This window comes from Lepisma saccharinum, chromosome 16 (genome assembly GCF_977018435.1).
Source record: "Lepisma saccharinum chromosome 16, izLepSacc3.1, whole genome shotgun sequence".
Taxonomy (NCBI): domain Eukaryota; kingdom Metazoa; phylum Arthropoda; class Insecta; order Zygentoma; family Lepismatidae; genus Lepisma; species Lepisma saccharinum.
Window position 1 is genome coordinate 13697979 of NC_139244.1, and position 22785 is coordinate 13720763.

Sequence of the window (22785 nt, forward strand, 5' to 3'; positions counted from 1 at the left end):
GCGAGGACGATCTCGCAAGCATTCTTGAAGTACTGTTTTCAATCAGGGTTCCCGAAATACGTTGTCAGTGACAACCAGAGTGTATTTCGAAGCAAACTGTATTCACAGACGTTGCGTTCTGTGAATTGCAAGCCTGTCTATATTACGCCATATAGACCGAAGGGAAACAAATCAGAAGCAGCGATTAAGATAATCAAGCAGGCACTTGGGAAGTTCTGCAAGGAACACTCGTCGTGGGCTGAAAACTTGGACGCGATAAATTTTGCCATTAATAATGCAACGAATTCGATGACTGGATTGAAGCCGTCATTTTTGTTCTTTGGACGTGATTTGTACACACCGCATGACACTCGGAAAATGGAGCTTCAGAGGGAAGATGGGACCGGGGAAGACGTCACGGCGGAGAGACAGATGGATTACGTCATACAGTTAAAGGAAAGAATGGGCGCGGCTTTCGAATTTGCAAGTGAAAAAGAAGAAAAGACGAGGCAAAAGGCGTCAAGGGCCTACAATAAGGACAGAAGAAGGGTTAATCTTCGTGTCGGAGATCGAGTACTGCTTCAAGAGCATAAGATTTCGTCTGCTTTTAATAAGCAAACTGGGTGCTTTTTCCCGAAATTCAAAGGGATCTACAGAATTCTGAATTTCACTACTCCAAATAATGTTGTTTTGGAAAAGGAAGGTGAGGGGAAGAGAGTTCTGGCTAACGTTGACCAGCTGAAGGTCATTCCGAGAAGAAATTTGAGAGTGTGAGGAAAAGCACTCGTCCCTAACTTCTACCCTGAGAATCCATCTCAAGGGGAGGGGGTAGAAGGGCTGTGAAAAATGATGAAAAGGAAGCCGAGTGACCGACTTCTAGTTTTTACATTAGTTAATCAAGTTCCTGATTTATTGTCGCTACACATTATTTCCTGGTAAATTTATGTCATGTGAATATAAGAATTAAATTACGGGCTGTTGGATTTTGTTATGTAAACCTTTTACCTATAAAAGTAGATGAATATTCTGCACACGAGGACATGAGATTTTCACCGCTAAGAGAATGCTGAAGGATGGCAGTCCGATGCCCGGAAAAGGAAGGGAAAGAAAGTTTCCTTATAGATGAAAAATGGGAAAGCCATTTTAAAGTAGGGTCGTGTGATCGAACGATAGAACCTTGGAAAGCATTTGAAGCTGAAATTCGGCAGGAGTCGAACCAAGTACTGCAGAAGTCCCAGACACAAGGATTAGGGGACTGAGGAGCCGGGGGTTCTTCGGATGGACCGAGGAGGAGGCTGAGTCGACCCTAGAGCGGGAGCCGGACATGTTCGTTGGAAGGTGGAGGAGCTGAATCCGTCTGCACCTGGGAGCAGTCCTGATGACCAGATGACCGAGATGTCGAGGAGGTTCCAGGATTCCCGGAGGAAGAAACAGTGTGGAAAGAGGACATTTAGTGCAGTGAAATTGAGACTCTTCTATTTCAGAGAGAGACGGTTGTGATGTGTAGTGCAAATGACGTTTCAGTGAACTTTTCTTTTCAGATACAGTGCTTTACTTTTCTCAGTAACTTTGAAAGACAATTCACATAGACTGAAATTTAAATTTCAGATTGAATTGTAACGTTGGGGAGGGGGAATCTGTTACCCTGCCCCCGTGTCAGGACAACAGTGTTTTTTTCTCTTATTTAAATATTTTATTAATATGTTAATTAATTAGGTAATTACGTGTATAAACATATATATGTGTTATTAGTGTAAATCAATTTATTATGCATTTTTAGGTTCGTATTATTCCATGTATAAATACCATGTAGCTCTCTGTTCTTGCTTCGTGTTTCGAGCGTTCAAAAGAAAGGCGGGCAGTTTAGCTGTTAAAGATTAAAAATTTTGAAAGAAGGGCGGTTGGCAGCAGACGCCAACCAAACGTATATAAACTCCCAGATGAGAGTAGGGGAGGTCGGCTGTTGGAACTGAGACTTGGAAGGGAGAGGCTGTTTTTGCTTCGGTTAGCTAGGACCGGAGGACAGGTCTCCCGAAACGGATGCTGTAAGAGATTGGATTGCCGGGCAAGCTAGTGCCTTGGTGTCCAGTTTACAGGTAAAAAGGTAGTTGTACTGGATGTTATTTTGAAGTAATTACGGTGCGCCGGGCAGCCTAGTGCCTTGTCACCGTGGAGGTTGAGAAATGTACACGTCGGGCGGCCTCGCGCCTGTTAAGACGTTTCTTGGAGTAACGCGAGTCTACCTTGTGACAAGCGTACTCCCGATGTAATTCATGAAATGTAAAGCATCCAGGTACAAACAATAGAGATTCCAACATCAAAATTAGAGTTTGGCCCGATAATTAGAGAAATGAACGTTCGGATACGACATGTATATACTTCAATTTTTACTTTAATTAAAACTATAGAAAATATCCAAAATTTCCGTTTTTAATTTCACACATGCTGGACAAGGTAATTTATCCCCCCTGATCATAAAGGTTTCGCAAAAGGTTTTCCGTTGTCTCTTGTAGTTAATTATATAATTATGTTGACTTGTAGCAACCCACGTGCATTGTCGTACAAAGAAAGATACCCCTAGACAAATCTGAGCCGAGTACGAAGTGCACCGAACCTCGAGTGCGGAGGTAAAGTGTGGGGGACAGACGAGTAACATATTTATTTGTGGGCTCTGTCCGGGATAGAACTTATTTATTTGGGGGCTCGTCCGGGATTGAACTTAGTTATTTGAGGTCTTGTCGCAGGATATTGAACTAGACACATCCACATAACCACGGATAGTCGTTATACCACGAAACATTGAAATGTCGGTCATATCCAGCAGACGACTTGGTTTTTAAATCGTTCAAAATAGGCTTTGGCCTCCCTTTCGCCACAATTTCGATTTTTTCTGCAAAATAACGAACCGAAAGATTGCTTCAAAATATCTTCTATCGCACGATTACACACACTGTCCAGATAGGATGAACCCGCCACCTCGGAACTCGGAACAAGCTTCATAAATTAATTGACAATGCCCGAAAACAACATAAAGACGAAAGACACCAGTCACAAAACTCCCACTGCACAGTCCCTCCCACAAACCGTTGTTTACTTTTGTAACACGTGAAGCACCCTCCTTGCCCCCTCCCCTCTCAGCATCGGCCCTTCCCCAATATTTCCTTCGGAACCTGCAACAAGTCCCGTTCTACTAATGTTGCCATCTTAGTTCTTTTGAAACCAGATTTGCCCAAATCGCGAAACATTTTCGTTTCAAATAAGACGTATGTAGAGTAGATGTAATCTTCATCTGTTTCCTAACTACTCCCACTCCCATGTTTCGCTAAATCCACTGAAATCTCATTTCTGACACCACTACCATTTCGTATATTTTACGTCCTTTGCTACCTTTAAGGCTTTCGCTTTATAGGATAATCGTGACGATGACGATGCGTGGTGAATTATTGAAATAAAATTATTATTTCTTTGTGTATGTAATTATTAATTTTTATAACTATGTAAGTAAAATAATAACAACGAACATTGAAATAACAATTTCTTGCTGAGGATTCGAACCTGCGACACCTGACACTTCAGAGCGTGCTAAGATAACAATCGTAAAAATATGCTTGTAAGTATTGTTTTCACCCAAAAACAGTTCTACCACCTCAAAATTATTGCATTCCTGCGACAACGTATGTCAATGTCAATCTGTATTATCAACAATTATCACAAATTCCAGTAACCGAAATAATATTATATGTGTGAAATATAGAATTTTAGGTTGACATTTTTAGAAGGACAGCGGACCCCTTGACCATACCCATCCCTCTCCTCTCCTTCTCGTCCATGATGTCGAAGAAGGACAAAGAGGACTTTCATAATCACTGATATTTAGTGTAAATACAAAATATCACTTGGTAGTTTGCTTTTGCCCCAGTGTGATTTGATTTTTTAAAATTTTGATTTGGCGATTTAAGTCCATTTCATGAACAGTAATGCTAATCGGGACAGTTTAAAGTTGGATCCGAACCACTTGTATCTCCACCGGGTATCGAACCCGGAATCCCTTGATTATAAGGCGGCGACGCTACTAACACTGCGCCATCGTTCCCCAGTGTGACTGGACACCTTCAGAGTAAGATAGACCCGATTAGGCGACTTAGCTCTTTTCTGTCAATTGAATATGGCAACACTGGTATGTTTCCTGTAAGGATCACCGGCAACTGCGCCGGCTAAACAGCCCGCCTCCTCCTCCCGCCATAGCAGTCTTTACCGCTACGCCAAGTCTTCCTTTGGTGGGCTCAGGGTCCTTCCCTCATGTTGCCTGTGGAGCGTACCGGATCAGTCCTCCTCTTCGCTTTTGCCGGTGTCAGAAAAAATGTCAGTCTGCAATGTTTACTTTACGACAATATTACCAGTTTATGTACGTAATAATATTTTAAGACAGGTTCTTCAATTCTTTATATTTTAGTGTTACCTGCGGTAACAGCGGCTACATGCACGCCACGCCTCTGCCCCTAGACAAATCTGAGCCGAGTACGAAGTGCACCGAACCTCGAGTGCGGAGGTAAAGTGTGGGGGGCAGGATAGTAACAGCACCGTTGAATAAACTAAATCAATCAATCAGGATTGGGTCTGCAGCTTAACCTGGAATCCGAACAACCATAAACCGTGTCTCTACCTGGTTTCGAGACTGGTGCCTCTTGACCACAAGGCGTTAGCCACTATAGCTATCGATGCTGGTCTTTCGTTAGCTGTCGTTCCTTAGAGTCATTGAACGTTTATTGTTAGGTCTCTGGAGAAGAGGGAGAGAAGGTACACTTTCGCATAAGTTACACATAGTGTATTTCAATTCTGCTAAAATGCTTCAGAGAACAGTGATTATGGGATTTTTTTCCTCGCGTTGAAGTTGTAAGCGGATCTCTAAGCCGATTATTAAGCTGGATAAAGCTAATTAAAAATATCATTAATGAATGTGTTTCGACTCCTATGGAGATTGAAATCTCGCTCCGTTTAAGCTAAAGCTTTCACCAACCAGAGCAATGTTTTGGCATTTTCGTAAAGACCAGTTCTTCTGCATATTTGTTCCTTCCTTATTTTTGTGCTTTGTGCAGTTTTCTTAAGTAACGTATCATTAGAGTACTTAACATAAGCTTCCACTTAAATTTTTAGCCACCAGTTCGCAGAGACCTTCCTCTCTTTCGGCTGTCCATGGACGGGCGGCAAGAGGTGGGGGCACACCCTCATTGGGAAAAGAATGTCAACCTAAAGTAATATATATTACACACATATTTCAGTCGCAGTAGTAATTTTTGTTAATGATCAGAAAGACATTGCAGACCATAACTTCAAACTGAAGGAATGTTTTTTGAGTAGCCAACGCTATTATGCTGGGAAATATGCATCGCATGTTCTTCCATGGAAACAAAAATCTGCGGACGTCTTTGGTCCCTTCGCGTCTCCTGAAGAAAACTGTACCCCCCCCCCCCCAGTCTTTAATTTTAAAGGTCAAAATGGGGTGGTGATCGTCTTTAGGGACGTCAATTGAATTGTTGTTTCAAGTCCACTTTATGCACATATAGGCTAATCGGGACTGGACCTACAGTTTAAGGTGGAATCCGAACCACTGTGCATGTGCCTATACCGCGTTTGTTACAACCTGTCCCGTTTCCCGCGCTAGCGATCGCTCGACAGTTTCGGTGCCAATGAGAAACGAGGAAAAAATCGTCTGCTGGGCAGCGAGGATCGAATGGGAGCCACAAGAGAGGCGCTTACGTAGACGCTGTTGCGACGTTGCGTATTTTAATTGGCTGCCTGGCTTTGACTTTCCCCAGCACGGAGAAAAGCCAGCGACCAGCTAGCGCGGGAACCGGGACAGGTTGTAACAAACGCGGTATACACCGGGTATCGAACCTGGGACTCCTTGATTACAATGCGACGGTGTTAGCACTACGCCATCGGGTGGCCCTTTTTGAGACGTCAAGACGCCGGGCTGGGAGGGAGTGTATTGCCATTTACTCTCTGCATTGTGATATTTGAAAAAGAAAATGAAAGTAATGTATTTTGAATCATAGGGTGACACAGCTGTGTAGCTAGTGCAGCAGGGAATATCCTGTATCCCCTCTTCTACAAATAGAATCTGTTGTAGTTGAGGTATCTCGAAGGAGTGGTGATTTAAATTTAGACATCGAGATGAAGTTATCCCCTTCCTTTAGACATCTCTGAGAGGGAGGAGCCGATTTGAATTTTAGTTCTGGTATCAATTTTAAAAATAATAAAGGTTCGGTCTGATCTTCCCATGACGACGCTCATGGCTTTGGAGCTCGTGTAACAGATAAGAAAACTACAATCCATCATTTAATGAAGTACAGTTAAACATTCCCCATTACACGTCCTTGGACGAGATAACCTTAATTGCACACTAATTACTTTACGGCGTCTCCATAAACGTGACTTTGCAGAAGGTGCGTTGTGTAAGAGGTGTTCCTTTACGATTCTGCGCTCCCGTATTATCTCAGGGCGAGCAATGTTCCTCCGACGGCATAATGCGAGGGAACGGATTGCCATTCTCCTTAGGAAACTCATTCGCGGAAGACCCTATTCTTGACAAAACCAACTTTCCCTCTCCCCAGATCTTTCATCCTCTCCGCTCGCATCAGCGCATCACGGCCCTGAACGTTTGACATTTCGAATCTGCAGACTCCGGTATCGATCGAGGACCCCGGAGCCAGGGAATCCGGCTGCCGGAACCGTTCATTGCAGCCAGAGAGGGGAAGCTCGCCTGTAACCTAGTTATGATCGCCCAGGATATATAACCATGTTAGATGCACTTCCGGTTTCACACTTATGTTCAATTGTGGAGTGCTGCCCCTGGATGGTACACATTGGGCACGTTTGGCTCGAGATGTATTGCGGAAACGTCAACAGAGTCTATTAAGAAGGTTTAAACATCCTTAGACTAATATTGCAGCTTACCTTCAACACAATGCATTTAAGTAAACTGGCTACCAGTGGCGTGCCCTTAGGGAAGGGGGTTTGGGGAGGTCATTTGGCCCAATATTAAAAAAAAAAAAAAAAGGAACGCCAAAGGCAAGAAGAGATGGACAAATGAGGGCTGACTACTACTCAGGCCCGTACCCAGGCAGGGGCCAGGGGGGTTGGGCCCCCCTGGAACTTCCGTCAGCCCCCCTGGCACTGCTGTCAGCCCCCTTCACATTAGGTAAAACTGTTTTGTGTAATTTGTTTGCAGTGAAGAGTGAAAATGTAGACAGCAGATATTATTTTGCTCACAACTTTGGTGAAGAATAAATTTACAGAGCATGAACAACAGCTATTACATTGTTCATCTTGTTTATAAGAAGTCTAAATAGCGACAAGTATTTAGAATATTTTCTTCTCTAGACTTTGGAAAGTTCCTTCATAGGGGAGCTTCTTTATCTGTACCTTCGCTGCCCCTGTTGCGGCCTCCCGTTTAGACAGAAATCTGTAACTTTTACACGTCATCATGTAAATTCCCTCGGCATCTGCGTCAAAGGTCAACATGGAAGGGGTGGAATGTACGCTAGGCACTATGATTGAATACTGGACATTTTTCTTGTATGATATAAATATCTGTATCATCAAAAGTAGTATGGAGTGTGTAGAAAGGGATGATTTCAGTAGCAGTCAATTGACACTTCAAGCGATATTTTAAAAGATATAGAAAAAAATGTAGTATTTGTATGATGTTTCTAAAATATATATATAACTTAATGACCCCCTGCTCCCCCCCCCCTTCGCACACACACACACATAATTTACCTTCATTAAATACTGTTAAACTTTTGAAAAATGGACTTGGTTTACAAAGTCCCCCCCGATACCCGTGAATCCCCCCTGGAGATCAATTCTAGCTATGGGCCTGCTACTACTAAAAAGTATACGTAGCCCCCCACCTTTCGAAAATAGTGGGCACGCCGCCGCTGACTGTTGTATTTTATGAAACACTGCAGCAGGCCATGGAATTGTTTTAGCTAGGGATGGTTTGAGTTATGCACAGATAGGCTAATCGGGACTGGGCCTTCAGTTTAAAGTGGGATCTGAACCGCTATGTGCCTCTAACCCGGGAACCCTTGATTACAAGGCGGCGACGTTACGGCCACACCATCGGGGAAGCCCGGCTGGGAATCGTATCGACATGGGTTTTCCAGAACTTTCCCTGTAGGTGTGCAAGTTATTATTTAGGGCAGGGTGTAAGGATAAATTTAGAACAAAATTGGGACTTTGTGAAAAAAGTTAGGGGGCGTTTTGGAAAAAAATTTAAGTGTTTGGGTGTGTGGATAAATCACTGGACATCGAGACGAGACGAGAGGAGACTTGCCAGTGCCTCGTTCTCGGGCTCGTCTCTATATGTAAACGTCCCTCTCGGTCCTATTTTCATAGCACAGACGAATTCTGGGCCATGTTCTGACATATGTTTTGCGGAGGTAATCCTGGTTCACTTGTATGAATGTATCTTCGACAGCTGCTCGTACCTCTTGCATTGTGCGATACCTTTTATTTCTGAATCTGTCATTGATGAACCCCGGAGGTGAGGTCTTCTTGGAGGCCAGTCTAAGGGAGATGGGTAATCTTCAGAACCTCTTCAAATCCACAGCCCTGGAAAGGTCTTATTCAGATAATTACACACTTGCAATATGAAGTGTGCCAGAACATGGCGCAGAATTCGGCTGTGCTACGAAAATGACGGTCTCCATATCGATCCACCAGGTATGTGGTCAAGCATTGAACAATAACCATGTTGTGTCGAAAATAAAAGGGGGTACGTTGTCCTTTACATATTGACGCATTTATTTCAATTGATTACCATCACATTGTGGAAAACAAACTGAATGAAAATAATGATGGACAATTACCACTATTACTTTTGGCATTGGGTGTACAAAGATATAACAATAGTGAGAAAGGGAGGCTAATTTTTAGCGACGAAATAAAGAAAAGTAAATAAAGTAACGGGAATAATAACCAGATAAACATAAACGAGAGAACGGTATGTAGGGAGGAATTTAAGACAATGAGATGTGAATGATTTAAAACAGAAGAAAGAAATTGGTTAATATTAGGGTGGAAACCAAGACATGATGATTTCTTTTTTCAAAAGAGGCTCGGACTCCTCTTGACTCTTGTGGGTGGTAGCCCAGCTTCAGTGGAGGGTAGCCCTTGGAGCAAGCCTCCATTTCGCACCTGTGTGCGAGGATTTCTCGAAGATTCAAATCGAATATCATCCTTGAAGCAAATGCAGTAAATGAAAATTTCAAACAATGGATGTCGTGAGAACTGTTCTTCCCCAGGGCTCAGATAAAGTAAGAATGTTTCACTATGGTGCTTCTCTAGATAAACTGGAACACAGAATACCCCATGACCTTTGCACGGACGCCGGGGGAAGAATGCAAAGTGACCGACGACCCACTTAAGAACAAATGCATTTGATTCCACTGTCGCTGGAGGTTGGTGGGAATTCATTGAGGCGTTCCGAACGACGTTTTTACACCCTTTGCATCTTTAAGAGGGGGAGGGAGAGGGGGATACTCTCCTTTCTCTTTCCAGGCCCCGCTCTTTCAGAATTCACCAGAAAGTAACGTTAATAATAGAACCTGGCATCGGCCCCGGAATCTTGACGATACGTTCCAAGTGGGGAATTCACTCCTGTTATGTTCATCGGTGTGAGTAATTTGTGGGAGAAATAAACTGCACTTCTCAGGTGTTGTGAAACCCGGACTTCAAACAATATGGAGCCATTTCATCCGAACCGTCTTTCTTCCGCCGTCGATTCAGTTCAACACTATCCAGCCAATCATTAATGTACGAGGGTTGGTCATTTAGTTGGTGCAACTATAGCACCTCGCACCTTACCGCCTGCTTGCAAAACCTGTACCAAGCTTTTAAACGTTGGGGAACGACACCGTAAATGTAAAAATCTCCGCTGAGGTAGGCTCCGCACGTTCTTGATGAAAGTAGCGGTGCGATATGATCGTCACCACGCTCCGGCTTCCTTTACCCTTTGATGAGAAGCAAGGTGAATCCAAAGGAACGTATATGCGGGCTAGTTAATGTGTCTCCGCATATTTGTTAACATGTTTCCATTGATTGATTTGGTATATTTTACTTCGCTTTTCTGCCACTCTACCACGGAGGCCGGCTTAACATGTCTCCAGCAGATCTTAAAATTCATTATTTTAATTTTTAGAAGTATGAAAAAATTATATGATATTCTGCTTTGAAGTGACAGAAAAAACCCAGTTATTATAATGGATGTCCCAAAATAATTACCCATATTTCAGATAGTATGTTTGAATCTTGCCACTGGCCACTAGTTGGGCGATGCATGTAAGCTGGTTCACGCCTCAAGTTTCTGTAGCAGTGTGTAAAATTTCTCGATTCCACCGATTGCAGAGTTGTAACGATCCCATTGAATTCCAATAGGATTTTTTACAAGCCAGAAGTCTCTCTGACTGTGCATGGAAAGGTGCCACGTGACGTTACACCATTGGATTTTTTGTTTTAGGACTACTTCCAGGACATGATGGATGGCACACATGAACTGGATATGCATATGTGAATGCATCACACGTGTAACTGCAGATGTTACTCCCCAATCATTCTTCTCCAGCAGGGGAAGCAAGCAAGGCTTTTTCACCGAAACAGTGCTCAAATAATACCTATTCAATCAAAAGTTATCACATTCCTGTAACAAACACTGTACCAGTCTTACTTGTAACTATCAATTTCTTATAATAATTAACCCAAATGACAGTTACTAAAACAAAACTACGTGCGAAATGTGTAATTTTAGGCTTGCATCCATTTTCTAGCCCTTTTTACCCCCTTCCTGGAAGGCGTGGTTCTTGTGTTTGCAACCCCCTCCACTCCAGTTCAAATCAAGGAAATCATTTTGGTACACCCTGTATAATTTCAATATAATCTAGGAAAGTAGTACATAACGAATGAGGAATGAGAGCGGCCTTAACTAAATTACATGTCTAAGTTTAATTTGCACTTCCCAAGTAAACAGCAAATTTGTAAACAAGAAGTGGATATTAGTATCGAGGAAGTTAAGTAACATCTCCCTTATCCCCTCATCAACGGTATGATACATTACCACCAAATGCAAGAAATGGTTCCATCAGATGAATACGAAGCATCCTCTGCCATCTGTCGGACAATTCGTGAACCAACCGAAGAGCTCGCAGTGTTATTGACGTAAACTCAGCCAAGCCCCGTTTCATTAGTAAGGGCACACAATATACAATTGAGTGACATACATATTGAATAACAGTTTTAATTCCATTTGTATTTTTGTTGTTTAACGTCGCTTTCCTTTCACTTTAGATTATTCCAGTGGCGCAACCACAGGGGAAGTTAGAATATTACACATGTATTTTCTTATTTCACGTCGTTCCATGTTGTATATGTGTAAAATACATGTTGTACGTGAAAGTTATACATGTTACGTGTAAAAGAAGAATTTCATACGGAATGCATTTTCTGATTTTCAAAAATACAGTTTCCGTGCTAGTTTTCCATTATTAATGTGAAAATGAAACTTTTGAAAATAAAATTCAAATCGTTTGTGCCAACAACACAAATGCTTTAGCGCCCGACTTCTATCCCCTTTATGTGTGATTTACGAGGATAATAACGTCTTTGATACTACTACTACTACTACTACTACAATAATAATAATAATAATAATAATAATGTTATATTATTATTATTATTATTATTATTATTATTATTGGTACGTTTATCCTAGTAGAACTTGCCCCCCCCCAGACAAAAATTCGTGGTTGCGCCTCTGGCTTAATCGCGACGATGAGTATGATTGATGATAAGATTAAATTGATGGAGGGGCACTAAAAGAACACCCTTGCCCAAGCTGGAACTCGAACCCGGGAACTTCAAAAAACGTTCACTTAACGTACCTGGCCATCGAGCCGGCTTCATTTGCTATTGTTGCAGAACTAACATCTAGATTATTCGGCCATTCGGCCAAGTGGCCAACATTGGGGATGTGCGTGAATTCCACGTGAACACCACACCTTCAAAAAGAGGATGATAAAGTTACCCAATGTACAGTCACCGTCAATAGAAATGGAACGCCTAGATCCTTAAATACTTGCTTCCCTGCAAGGCGTTATGCGTGTTGCATAACTGTACGGCGATAAGTGGATTTTAATGGCAAATTTTCAGTGGCAACTTCTACCACCGCCGTAGAGTTAGGCAACGCACATAACACCTTGCAAGGAAGCGAGCATTTCAGGATCTTAAGTGTCCATTTTTATTGCTGGTGACTGTACATTGCAACCTGTAGTACCCATTTATTAAAGACCAGAATCGCTCCGGAGGGATGTTGCTGGAAAAAAAAATCAGGCCTGAAATCCCCCATGGCATAAGAAAAACATTCTTATCCCTGCCAGAGATGTTTTTCTCCCCCTCAAAGCAACTGGAATTGAAACCATATAGGATACAATTTATTAAGGGCATGAAGAAGGGTTTCCGCGAGATTCTCCCCCCAGAGCCAGCTCGGAGCACTGTTGCCAATTTAGCTCTTTTTGAGCCAAACACAATTGCAGCTTCATGGATCATTGCACCATTATGCAACTGACCAACCTCACAGAGCCACGACACAGAAGGCTGTTTTCCACTTAAGTTTTCATGGCATAGTACTAGTATTTCATATGTATTACAGTGTTCACAAGAAACTTGTATAGTAGGTTAAATGGACATTAACTTTGAACTTAGCAATAGAAATTTGGTCAACTAGTTCGATAGCTCTTCTTTGACTTTTCAGAATGTAAATATACTAAGTGTTTCCAAATTACGTATAAATGTTATCATAATGCAAATATCACACACCCCTCCTTTCCCCAGGCCACTAGAAAAGGCCAAAAACGCACAAATGAGAAACAGGCTATACGTAGGTCCCTACTTCACACTATGTCACTGTGTGTGTCACACATTCACGTATGTTTTATACTTGTTTACTTTGCCAGTAATTACCGTCATCAATTCTTAATTCACCCAAGCATATGTGACATTTTAGGCTACCAATGAGGCTCGTACCAGCGTACAGCCTCAATGGTGCACGATGCACTTTAGATTGAAACTCACCTATTTCCCTTTTTACATTTTTCTCTCCGTGCACTAATAACGGAGTTGCCTATGGAACCGGACTTTTGAGTCACCATGTATTTCTAATAAGTGGGAATGTAAACATTAGCTTCTTGTACGTTAATTCAAACAATATTGTATTTCATTTCTGTTAGACTTTCACTTTTGAATTATAGGAATTTGTCTATCAACATTTGTTATCATGTCAAGGAGTCCCGGGTTCGATGCCCAGTGGAGGCACATAGTGGTTCGGATCCCACTTTAAACTGTAGGTGCAGTCTCGATTAGCTTTACTGTGCATCAAGCTGGTTTAAACATACCAACTCACTCAATCAATCTGTTATCATGTATTACCTAACATACCGTACCCTACCCTGACTTAACCTAAATCTAACATAATTCCGGATCACATTGGCATCCCATTTTTAAATTTTGTAGTTATTTAGTAATAGTATATGTATGACACATATTTTTTTAAAAAAATAATAAGACCCGTTTTTAAGAAAATAGCTACCAAAATTTTCTTTACACCACATTGAATTGTTTTTGTTTTTTAAATTTTTACCATGACGTGGGCATGCTATATCTCGAGTGAAAGAACCCTTCAAGACCTTCCCATCGCCGTCCGAATCACATTTATAGGCGTTCTGGTTGCCGAAATATTGCAATGTGAAGTTAACAAGATGTTAGAAAAAATGGTCAAAAACGCACAGTTTGCAACACTGTAATTTCGGAAATACAACTTTTCATATTTTCCTACCTCAGGTGGCCCTTTCAGTATGCTAAATTTGAAACGAATCAAAATATGTGAGGTTGAAAAGTGCCTCTTCATTGGTTGATTTCACATGGAATGACCCATGTAGGGTTTTTGCTATTAACTAAAAGAAAACATTTTTAAAAATGTGCTTTTTTAAAGTGCATATTATGTTGCACTTTTTAAAGTGCATATTTGCATGCATATTTTAGGTACTTTAAGTACATAACTAACCGGGCCGAATATACTGATAACGGGGATGCGCTTCCGCAAAACGACTTTGGAATCTCTTGCGAGTGATATGCCGCCGCCGTTAAGTCTATCGTTTTCAACATCCTCATTTGTCGAGTTCCGCTGTGCAGGACTTGACCACCAGTTTCGTAACTTATCTCCATAGAAGGGGGGAACGAGCTGTAATGTGCCACTTCCTGCACCCAAGACGCTTCGCTACAAATTGGTTCTGGCGCTTTCGCTTGCCCTGCATGTTAACGCGTCGCTAATCGCCCGGGCGAGACTTAGCTTCGAGGCCCTTCCCCGTCGCTTGCCATGGCTAATGCCTGTGTCACACGAGGCTACATTTCCTGCCGGATTTTCCACACAGGCCAAAGAACAAACTTCAGGAAACCTAGACTTTTCACCTCCAGTTGCGGGAGTTTCTAGGGGGGGAAAGCGGTGTTGCTACACGTCTGATTTTTGTTCAGTCGTACACGACACCTTTTGCTGTCAACATGCACCCTTCGCTCGAATTTCAGGGAGAGGCAGGGAATCGGAGACTTATTCGCTTGCTGCGCTGCGACAAGCATTAGGCTTCGCCGTGCTTGGCCTTGTTGGGGGTGCCACCTGTTTCGAAAACGACTCGAAACGAAAAATTTGGCAACGCAGAATACCACGAGAATTTCCCGTCACCACGGCAACTGGACCAAGTCCATTGGTTCAGCCAGTGGCGTGCACTGAGGAGTAGCTAGTCTATCAGAGATAGATCAATCAATCTCACATCTCTAATTATTTTCAAATCACAATATTTATTATCTTGAAGCCTCAATTCATATGCAACACTTCTTTCCACGCGCTTCTCGTCCCTCGATGTGATCAGCTGGCAAGGCTGGATACCCTAGCTGGCTCTTCCTCCGCCTTACCAGTTCCAGGTATAGACAACCGCCCGAAGCGAAAAGGAAGATTTCTGCCTGTACTTCCCTTGCCCCCTCGCCCCCCTTTCAATGGTCGAAATCCCGTGGTTTCAGGTCCTCCAGTCTATCTCCTATAGGACAGATAGGGGATTGGTTTCCCTTTGATTCCTTTGAAAATCCTCTAAAGAACTGAGGGGAATTTTTTTTGCAGAACTTATGTTCTCTGTATTTACAATCATAAACAGAGAACTCTGGACTCCTGATTTCACAGTGCCCTGCAGATGCACGGGGATGAAATTATTTGTATTTCCCCCTTTCTTTAGCGTTTCTTTTCCATCACTTTACCTTAATTCTGCCATGACGATGAACGTTGATTAAATTAAACGGATGAGGGGTGGTTACAAATGAACATTCATGCACAGGCCAGGGCTCGAGCCCGGATCCTTCAGTAACGAGATCGTGAGATGGAGTAATTAGGGAAATCAAGCAATGCAAATTTTTTTTGGAAAAACGTTAATCATATACAAATATGGTGCTTCAAAAATCCAATTGAAATTTACGTACCACTGAGTAAATACGCAGTTTGCTTTAGCGATACCCACGTATCCGAATAGTTAGAGCTTTGTTGTCGGCCGACCTCCGTAGAGGAGTGCAAGTGGCCCCTGATCGGTACCCGGTGGAGGCACATAGTGCTTCGGATCCCACTTTAAACTGTAGGTACAGTCCCGATTAGCTTTTATGTAATCAACCAGCCGCGGTAGAGTGGTTATTACTGCATGCTATGACACCAGGAGTTCCGGGTTCGAACTCCGACCTCGGCATGGGTGTTATTTGTGTTTGTTTCTTCATAAATTGTATTGCATCATCTTCGCGATTAACCAAATGTGTCAGCGACGCTAAGTAGCATAAATCAAATCATTGATTGATTGTATGATTTGGTTTGTTTTACTTCGCTTTTCCTACACTTTTGACTAATCGTCAAGATGATAGGATAAAATTGATGAAGGGACAAACACAAATAACACCCATGTCCAGGTCGGGATTCGAACCCAGGATCTCCGGCTTAATAATCAAATCAACATGTTTTGTATTTTCGAAAGTGGGTGGGATTAACGTGTGCTTCTTTTCAGTAGTCCTTCCTCATTCTGCAATCCTTTCCTTTCTTTGACGTTTTATTTTTAGGAATACTGAACCCTAAAGGGGGGAGGGGGATTATGACCCACACCAACCTCCCTTGGGCACGCCACTGATTGCTACCCCAAGTGTCGCCATCACCGCACGTCACTGGGTTCAGCGGTTCATGTGACCCTCCCTGGCTTTCGACGGAAAAGACAAAAATAGAATTTTATAGTTTGTTCTTTCGCCGAACAGGCTTTAGTTGTGCGGTACTGGCTCACCTGCTATTTTTCGCTACTTGTTACCATACTTGGTGGTGTACTTTTGTTCCCACAAGAATTTGCGCAGCGGAGTAGTTAGCACATCGCGTTACGACGACAGGGGTACCGGGTTCGAATCCCGGCCTGGCATGGATGTTTGTGAGTGTCCAGTCATCAATTTCATCATGTCATCACTAATCCCCATCTTCGCAAATTAGCCGAAAGTGGAACAAAAAGCGAAGTAAAATAAAGAAAATCAATCAATCAAAGACATTGCGCAGAGCAGACAAGCTAAGAACTTGGACTGGACGAGCGATTTGAAGAACGTTGTGGCAGAACATCTACTTCTGTTTTTAAAAGTTATCTGAAAAGTATGGGCAAGAAATTAACTCGAAAGAAAATATGGTAAGCAACGTATACTCAACAAGCTTTTTAATGAACTTTGGTATGTATATTCACACATGACATTCGCAGGATTCACTCATAAAGAAATATTCTGTACTTAATTGGTTAGGTGGGAGAACAGTGTACGCTGAATCTTGCCCGCTTAATAAAGATATATTATTATTAATAATAATAATATGTCAAACATTTTATACGCTGGAATTAATAAGAATTTTCATTATCGGCTAACCACTGCAATAAGTACAATCTCTACTCTGACAAGTAGGTGGAAGAATAGCATGTGTTGAACCTCGCACACTTAGGAAATATATTATTATTATCATCGTCATATTTTCATATAGTGATATACTTGGTTACTTGGTTGTCATACTGTGCTCATCACTTATATATATATATATAATTTTCATTATTGAGTTATTCATTATAGCATTCAGAACATTTATTTTGTACCTCTCATTATTTCAGTCCCAAGCAACATCAAAGATGGATGAACTCAAACAGGAGGTGGTCATGGATGACCACCTAATCCCGATTCAGGAATTGTATGACCGCTTAGGGACAAGCCCTGAAACAGTAAGTATTATGCAATTCTTGATTACAAGGTTTGACAACCCCTGTGTCCCCTATCTCAGCACAAATCACAGTCATAAATTGTTTCTGAGTTACCGACAAAGACGGACTACTCTTGAGTTGCCAAACCTCCTACGCTTCACTGACTGGACACGAAGAGGGAGGCGTGGATGGACATCTTGCCCTTCTTACCATAAGTATGATAATGGATGGGAAGAGGGGGGGGATGGTGATCAAGGAGAGGAACAATGTTTTTTATATGTCAAGTGTGGTTTCTGCGGGAAAAGAGATGTCTAAGCATGACAAAAACAGTGTTCTGTGTTGAATAATTCTTCTTATGTAACCCTTCTAGAAAAATCAGAAAATTAAAATTTGTTAATATGTATGATGTATGAAAGTATTTAATATTAAGATTTTATTGTCAAATTTGTAACATCGACTAAATATTAAATATGCAATATGGCTATAAGCTATTATATTGCAATGTTTATGATATTGTCAACATAATTTGACATGTTCAATATCACAGCATGTAAATGCAAACAAGTGGATTCATGGACGAAATAAAATCTATCAATTAACTGTACAGCACGATGTCTAGACACCAACTGCAGCCTACTGCCGATGCGGTGTTCATATCATACACTTGTTGCTCCACATCCAATTTCAGGAGACAAACATGCGTCAATTTAACCTGTTATCACAGCATAGCGTTCCACACATTTTTATCCAACCCCTGTATAACTAACTGATGGTCAACATGCAGGACATAAAGATATTTCTAAAATTTCTCCCTGACGCCGAACTTAAGGCTAAAATATAGAGCATGTCATTTTGGAAGCTCATCAGTTCGTTTTCTAGGCTCTAGATTCAAGTATTTTTTTTCACCAATGTAAATAATTTTCTGTCAATTGTTTCAGGGGTTATCACGTGACAGAGCAGCCGCGGTATTGCAACGGGATGGACCAAATGCTCTTACTCCGCCCAAAAAGACTTCAGAATGGATAAAATTTTCGAAAAACTTATTTGGAGGTTTCGCCATGCTATTGTGGATTGGTGCTATCCTATGCTTTTCTGCTTTTTCTATTCAAACTGCCCGTTCACAAGGCGAAGTACCAGAGGATAATGTATGTATTTTTTCAGTTTTCACTCATTATCTATCTATTACGTGCATCATTACAGTGAAACCTCGATTTGACGTTATTAACGGATCAAGCTGGGTACAAAAAACAACTTAAAATGCGGAATAATTTATAATCCAGGCATGATTTATAACATGTCACTTCATTGGGCCATGAAGACAGTGTATAATATGGGATATTGTACATAGAATCCGCGAACGTAAGATCGGGGTGCCACTGTATCCATATGTTAAATAAACGGTAAAGCGGTTTCTTCCTTCAATGGTGAGTACCGGGATATTTATTTTTTAAAACATTTTCTGAAATATAGAAGTCATTTCGAGCAATGGTGGAGGAGAGATTCTCCCTTCTACCTAGAATTAATTGTCCTTCAGAAATAAAATGAAACGTGACTATATTTTTTTTCTTCAATTTTTTGTATTAATCATAATTTGCAGTTACCCTTATAGCTAACGTTTATCACGTAATTTATTAAATATAAATATTATTTAATATGAAATATATATATATATATATATATTCATCTGTAGTATCATCCTAAGCAGTGACGTATACTGAGACCAAGATCTGGGCTATCTCACTATGTCATGTGAAATATGTTTACAAACTCCTAAGAAATCAGGTTGCCAACTCATAGGAAATCAGGTTGCCAACTCATAGAAAATCAGGTAGCCATCTCATAGGAAATCAGGTAGCCAACTCATAGGAAATTAGGTTGCCAACTTATAGGAAATCAGATTGCCAACTTATAGGAAATCAGGTTGCCAACTCATAGGAAATCAGGTTGCCAACTCATAGGAAATCAGGTTGCCAACTCATAGGAAATCAGGTTGCCAACTCACAAGAAATCAGGTTGCCAACTCACAAGAAATCAGGTTGCCAACTCCAGAATTACTATGATCATTTGACTGATATGAATAATTTTATTTACAATTTCTGATCGATTTTCCTCCTGTATTTTATTCTCTAGACTTCAGGCTTCGCAGATAGCCTAGCTAGCCTAGAATATACGCTCCTGATCCTAGGGTAAAAGAAATACAACACTTTTATTAGGTTACTTTTTAAAAAATAAATTTCCAACACTAGAACCTTCTATAACAAAGAAATCAAAACTTTGTAGCAGAAATTATAAAAATGTACCAAATACACACAAAAAAAAATAGAAATGGATTTTTTCCTTATTCAAAAGTCAAATGAAATATTTCTGTCAAAATTACTACTGTTCTAATTCTAGTAATTCTAGGAGTTTTCAAATATCAATAATCCGAATATGAAAGAAATGCGGCTTCTGCATCTACGGCATAGTAAAAGTGGTTCCCTTGCAGTAGTGCAGATCAGAGAGTTCAACGCCATCAAGTGGGGATCGCCTTAATGGATTTCTCTCGTAAGGCATAATCTCCACTTGATGGCGCAGTGTTGCCAACTTCTTACCCGAAAAAATCACTAAGGTTTTTGGTCTAACCTAACCTAAAGCAAGAAGCTGGCAATTTTTTTCTCGCAGTGTTGCCAACACTGCGCCCGAAAGTAAAGCTCGGTGGGGCTCGTCTTGATGGTTTGCTCTTGTAAGGCATAAGCCCTATTTTCTCGCAGTGTTGCCAACATCTTACTCGAAAAAATCACCAAGGTTTTTTTTGTCTAACCTAACCTAAAGCAAGGAGCTGGCAACCTTGCTTGAGGCTTGCCTTACAGTACATAAAGCAAGGTTGCCAACCTACTGGTACTTTTGCCATAGCCTTTTACAAAAAAAGAGAGAGGGGAAAGAGAGAGGGAAGAGTTAAACAACCGACAGCCTACCTACAGCTTTTTTTTTTGTCTAACCTAACCTAAAGCAAGGAGCTGGCAACTTTGCTTGAGGTTTGCTTTACAGTGCATAAAGCATTTTTTGCCAACCTACATATAATAAACAAGGAGAGCCGGCACTGCCATAAAAGAGAGAGAGATGGATGGATGGCAACACTGCACGGGTTCAACATCATCAAATAAAAATCGCCTTAATGGTTTTCTCTTGTAAGGCATGATCTCCATTTTCTCGCAGTGTTGCCAACTCCTACCTACACTTTTTTTTTACTTGGCAAGGGCTAGAGAGAGAGAAAAACTTATAGCTGGCAACAGTAATGAGCGAATGCACCATATCGTAATTTTCCAACTCCGGCAATGTTTGTATATCGTGACCTTTGTAAACCTCTCTCTCTCGGGGGAACGATGTGCCACACACACACACACACACACACACACACATACACGCGCGCGCGCGGGGCCAAAATTTTTGAATTTACGGCTGGAAAAATGTTTTTCTATGACATGTTTTCGTTCGAGGCAAATTCGTAGGTAGATATTGTTAAATAAATATTAATATTGTAAATATATATATACTTATTGTATTTAGTTTTTCGGTATCGAAAAGCGACTGTCATATTGTATTTGAAAAAAATATTACGCTTTTGCCTGTGGATATCTAGAAAAACGACAATTTCGTTCCCTCTCTCTGCATATGCTATCAACGTTGACACAATGACACAAATTCAACAAATACGTATGCTTGGTGGCAGAGAAAAAATACAATGAATTTTCCGGTTATTTATTTCATAGCCCTGATAGTCATCGCGTGCGTCACAGATTGCCATCTGCCGTAGGTTTTGGGACGACGGAAGTTATACTTCCTGTTTTTTTAGTGACGCCAGTTAACAGCATAGGTAACAATGATGCGATGCATTAACTTTGCGTTGGCTAACATATCATTTTTGACGTCATTAGAAAACCGTATAAAACTTAAAGCGCTGGTGTAGAAAGTTGTGTTTCATTTTCAACGTCAGTGAAGAGCATTTCCGCAGAATTTCTAAAAGTAAGTAACTTTGTTTCTTAGCTTGCATGAGTTGGCTTTGATTTATAAGTATGGCACTGCTTTTGTGGAAGAAAATATACTCACAAAACATGCAAAAAGAGAGAGAATATAGAAGGTGTTTCATGTCTCTCTCTGCTTTTATATATTTGAAGCATGCATCTTGGTAGCTGGAATATCTTTTTTCTTCCGTGTGCCGTTGTTGGTAGGTAGGAAATATGTGTGCGGGGCATATTTCGAAAAAATAAATGTGTTAAATTGTTAGAGGAAGACAGGAAAAATAGGGGGGGAGTTGCGTGTTTTTGATATCTAGTGGAAGTACTGATTGATTGATTGAGTTGGCGTTTTTTTTAAGTCCACTTTATGCACAGTAAGGCTAATCTGGACTGGACCTACAGTTTCAAGAACCACTTATGTCCCCACCGGGTATCGAACCCCTGATTACAAGACAACGACGTTATCGCTACGTCATCGCAGAGGCTAGTGGAAGTACTGATTGATTTGATGTTTTAAGTCCACTTTATGCACAGTAAGACTAATCGGGACTGGACCTATAGTTTCAAGAACCACTTATGCGGGTATCGAACCCTTGATTACAAGGCTATCGCTGTGCTAACGCAGAGGCTAGTGGAAGTACTGATTGATTTGATGTTTTAAGTCTATTTTATGCACAGTAAGGCTAATCGGGACTGGACCTACAGTTTCAAGAACCACTTGTGCGGGTATCGAACTCTTGAATACAAGCCTACCGCTGCGCCATCGCAAAGGCTAGTGGAAGTACATAGTTATTCGAATCTTATTTATTTAAAATATTTAGTTTTTTTTTATACACGCTTATTGATTTTAAACCTAAAATTAAATAAAATCCGGCAATTATATCCAATTATACTTATGGCTACAACGAGCATTTGCAAAAAAAAAATGGCTTGAGATTTTTTTTGCCACGTAAACAAAATGGCTGACATGCCAAATATGAACAGGCTATATAGATTTGAGAGAGAGATGGATAAAAAAAAAAGTTAATTAAAATTTAATTTCATGATTGCAACACGGAACTTAATGATTGATTTAGTTTATTTTACTTTACGTTTTGTACCTCTTGGCTAATTTGCAAAGATTGGGGATGAGTGATGAAATGGACATTCACAAACAACCAAGCCCGACCAGGATTCGAACCCGGGACCCTTGGCGTCGCAGCGCGATGTGCTAACCACTTTTTTTTTTTTTTTTTTATTTAAAAAAGGAAATACCCCCTACACGGAGGTATCCCCCACCATTCACTCTTTTCCTCACTTTAACACTTTTCAATTCTTACATTTTCTTTGTTTCTTATCAACTGGACGAACACAAATACCCATGCCTTACCCGGGACTCGAACCCAGAACCCCTGGCGTTGTAGCGCGCTCTGCTAACCACTTCGCCACGGAGGTCGACAACCACTCGGCCACAGGGTCGGGCAAGT

General features: G+C 41.1%; 1 protein-coding gene across 3 annotated transcripts in view; it reads left to right on the forward strand.

Moving 5' to 3' along the window:
- LOC146000261 (sodium/potassium-transporting ATPase subunit alpha-like) overlaps positions 1-22785 on the forward strand; it is a 471911-nt gene that overhangs the window by 372059 nt on the left and 77067 nt on the right. For all 3 annotated transcript variants that reach the window (XM_083137721.1, XM_083137722.1, XM_083137720.1), the window contains 2 exons: positions 17238-17345; positions 18263-18469. In XM_083137721.1, coding sequence (XP_082993847.1) covers positions 17238-17345; positions 18263-18469 — 315 coding nt within the window. The remainder of the gene's footprint in view (positions 1-17237; positions 17346-18262; positions 18470-22785) is intronic.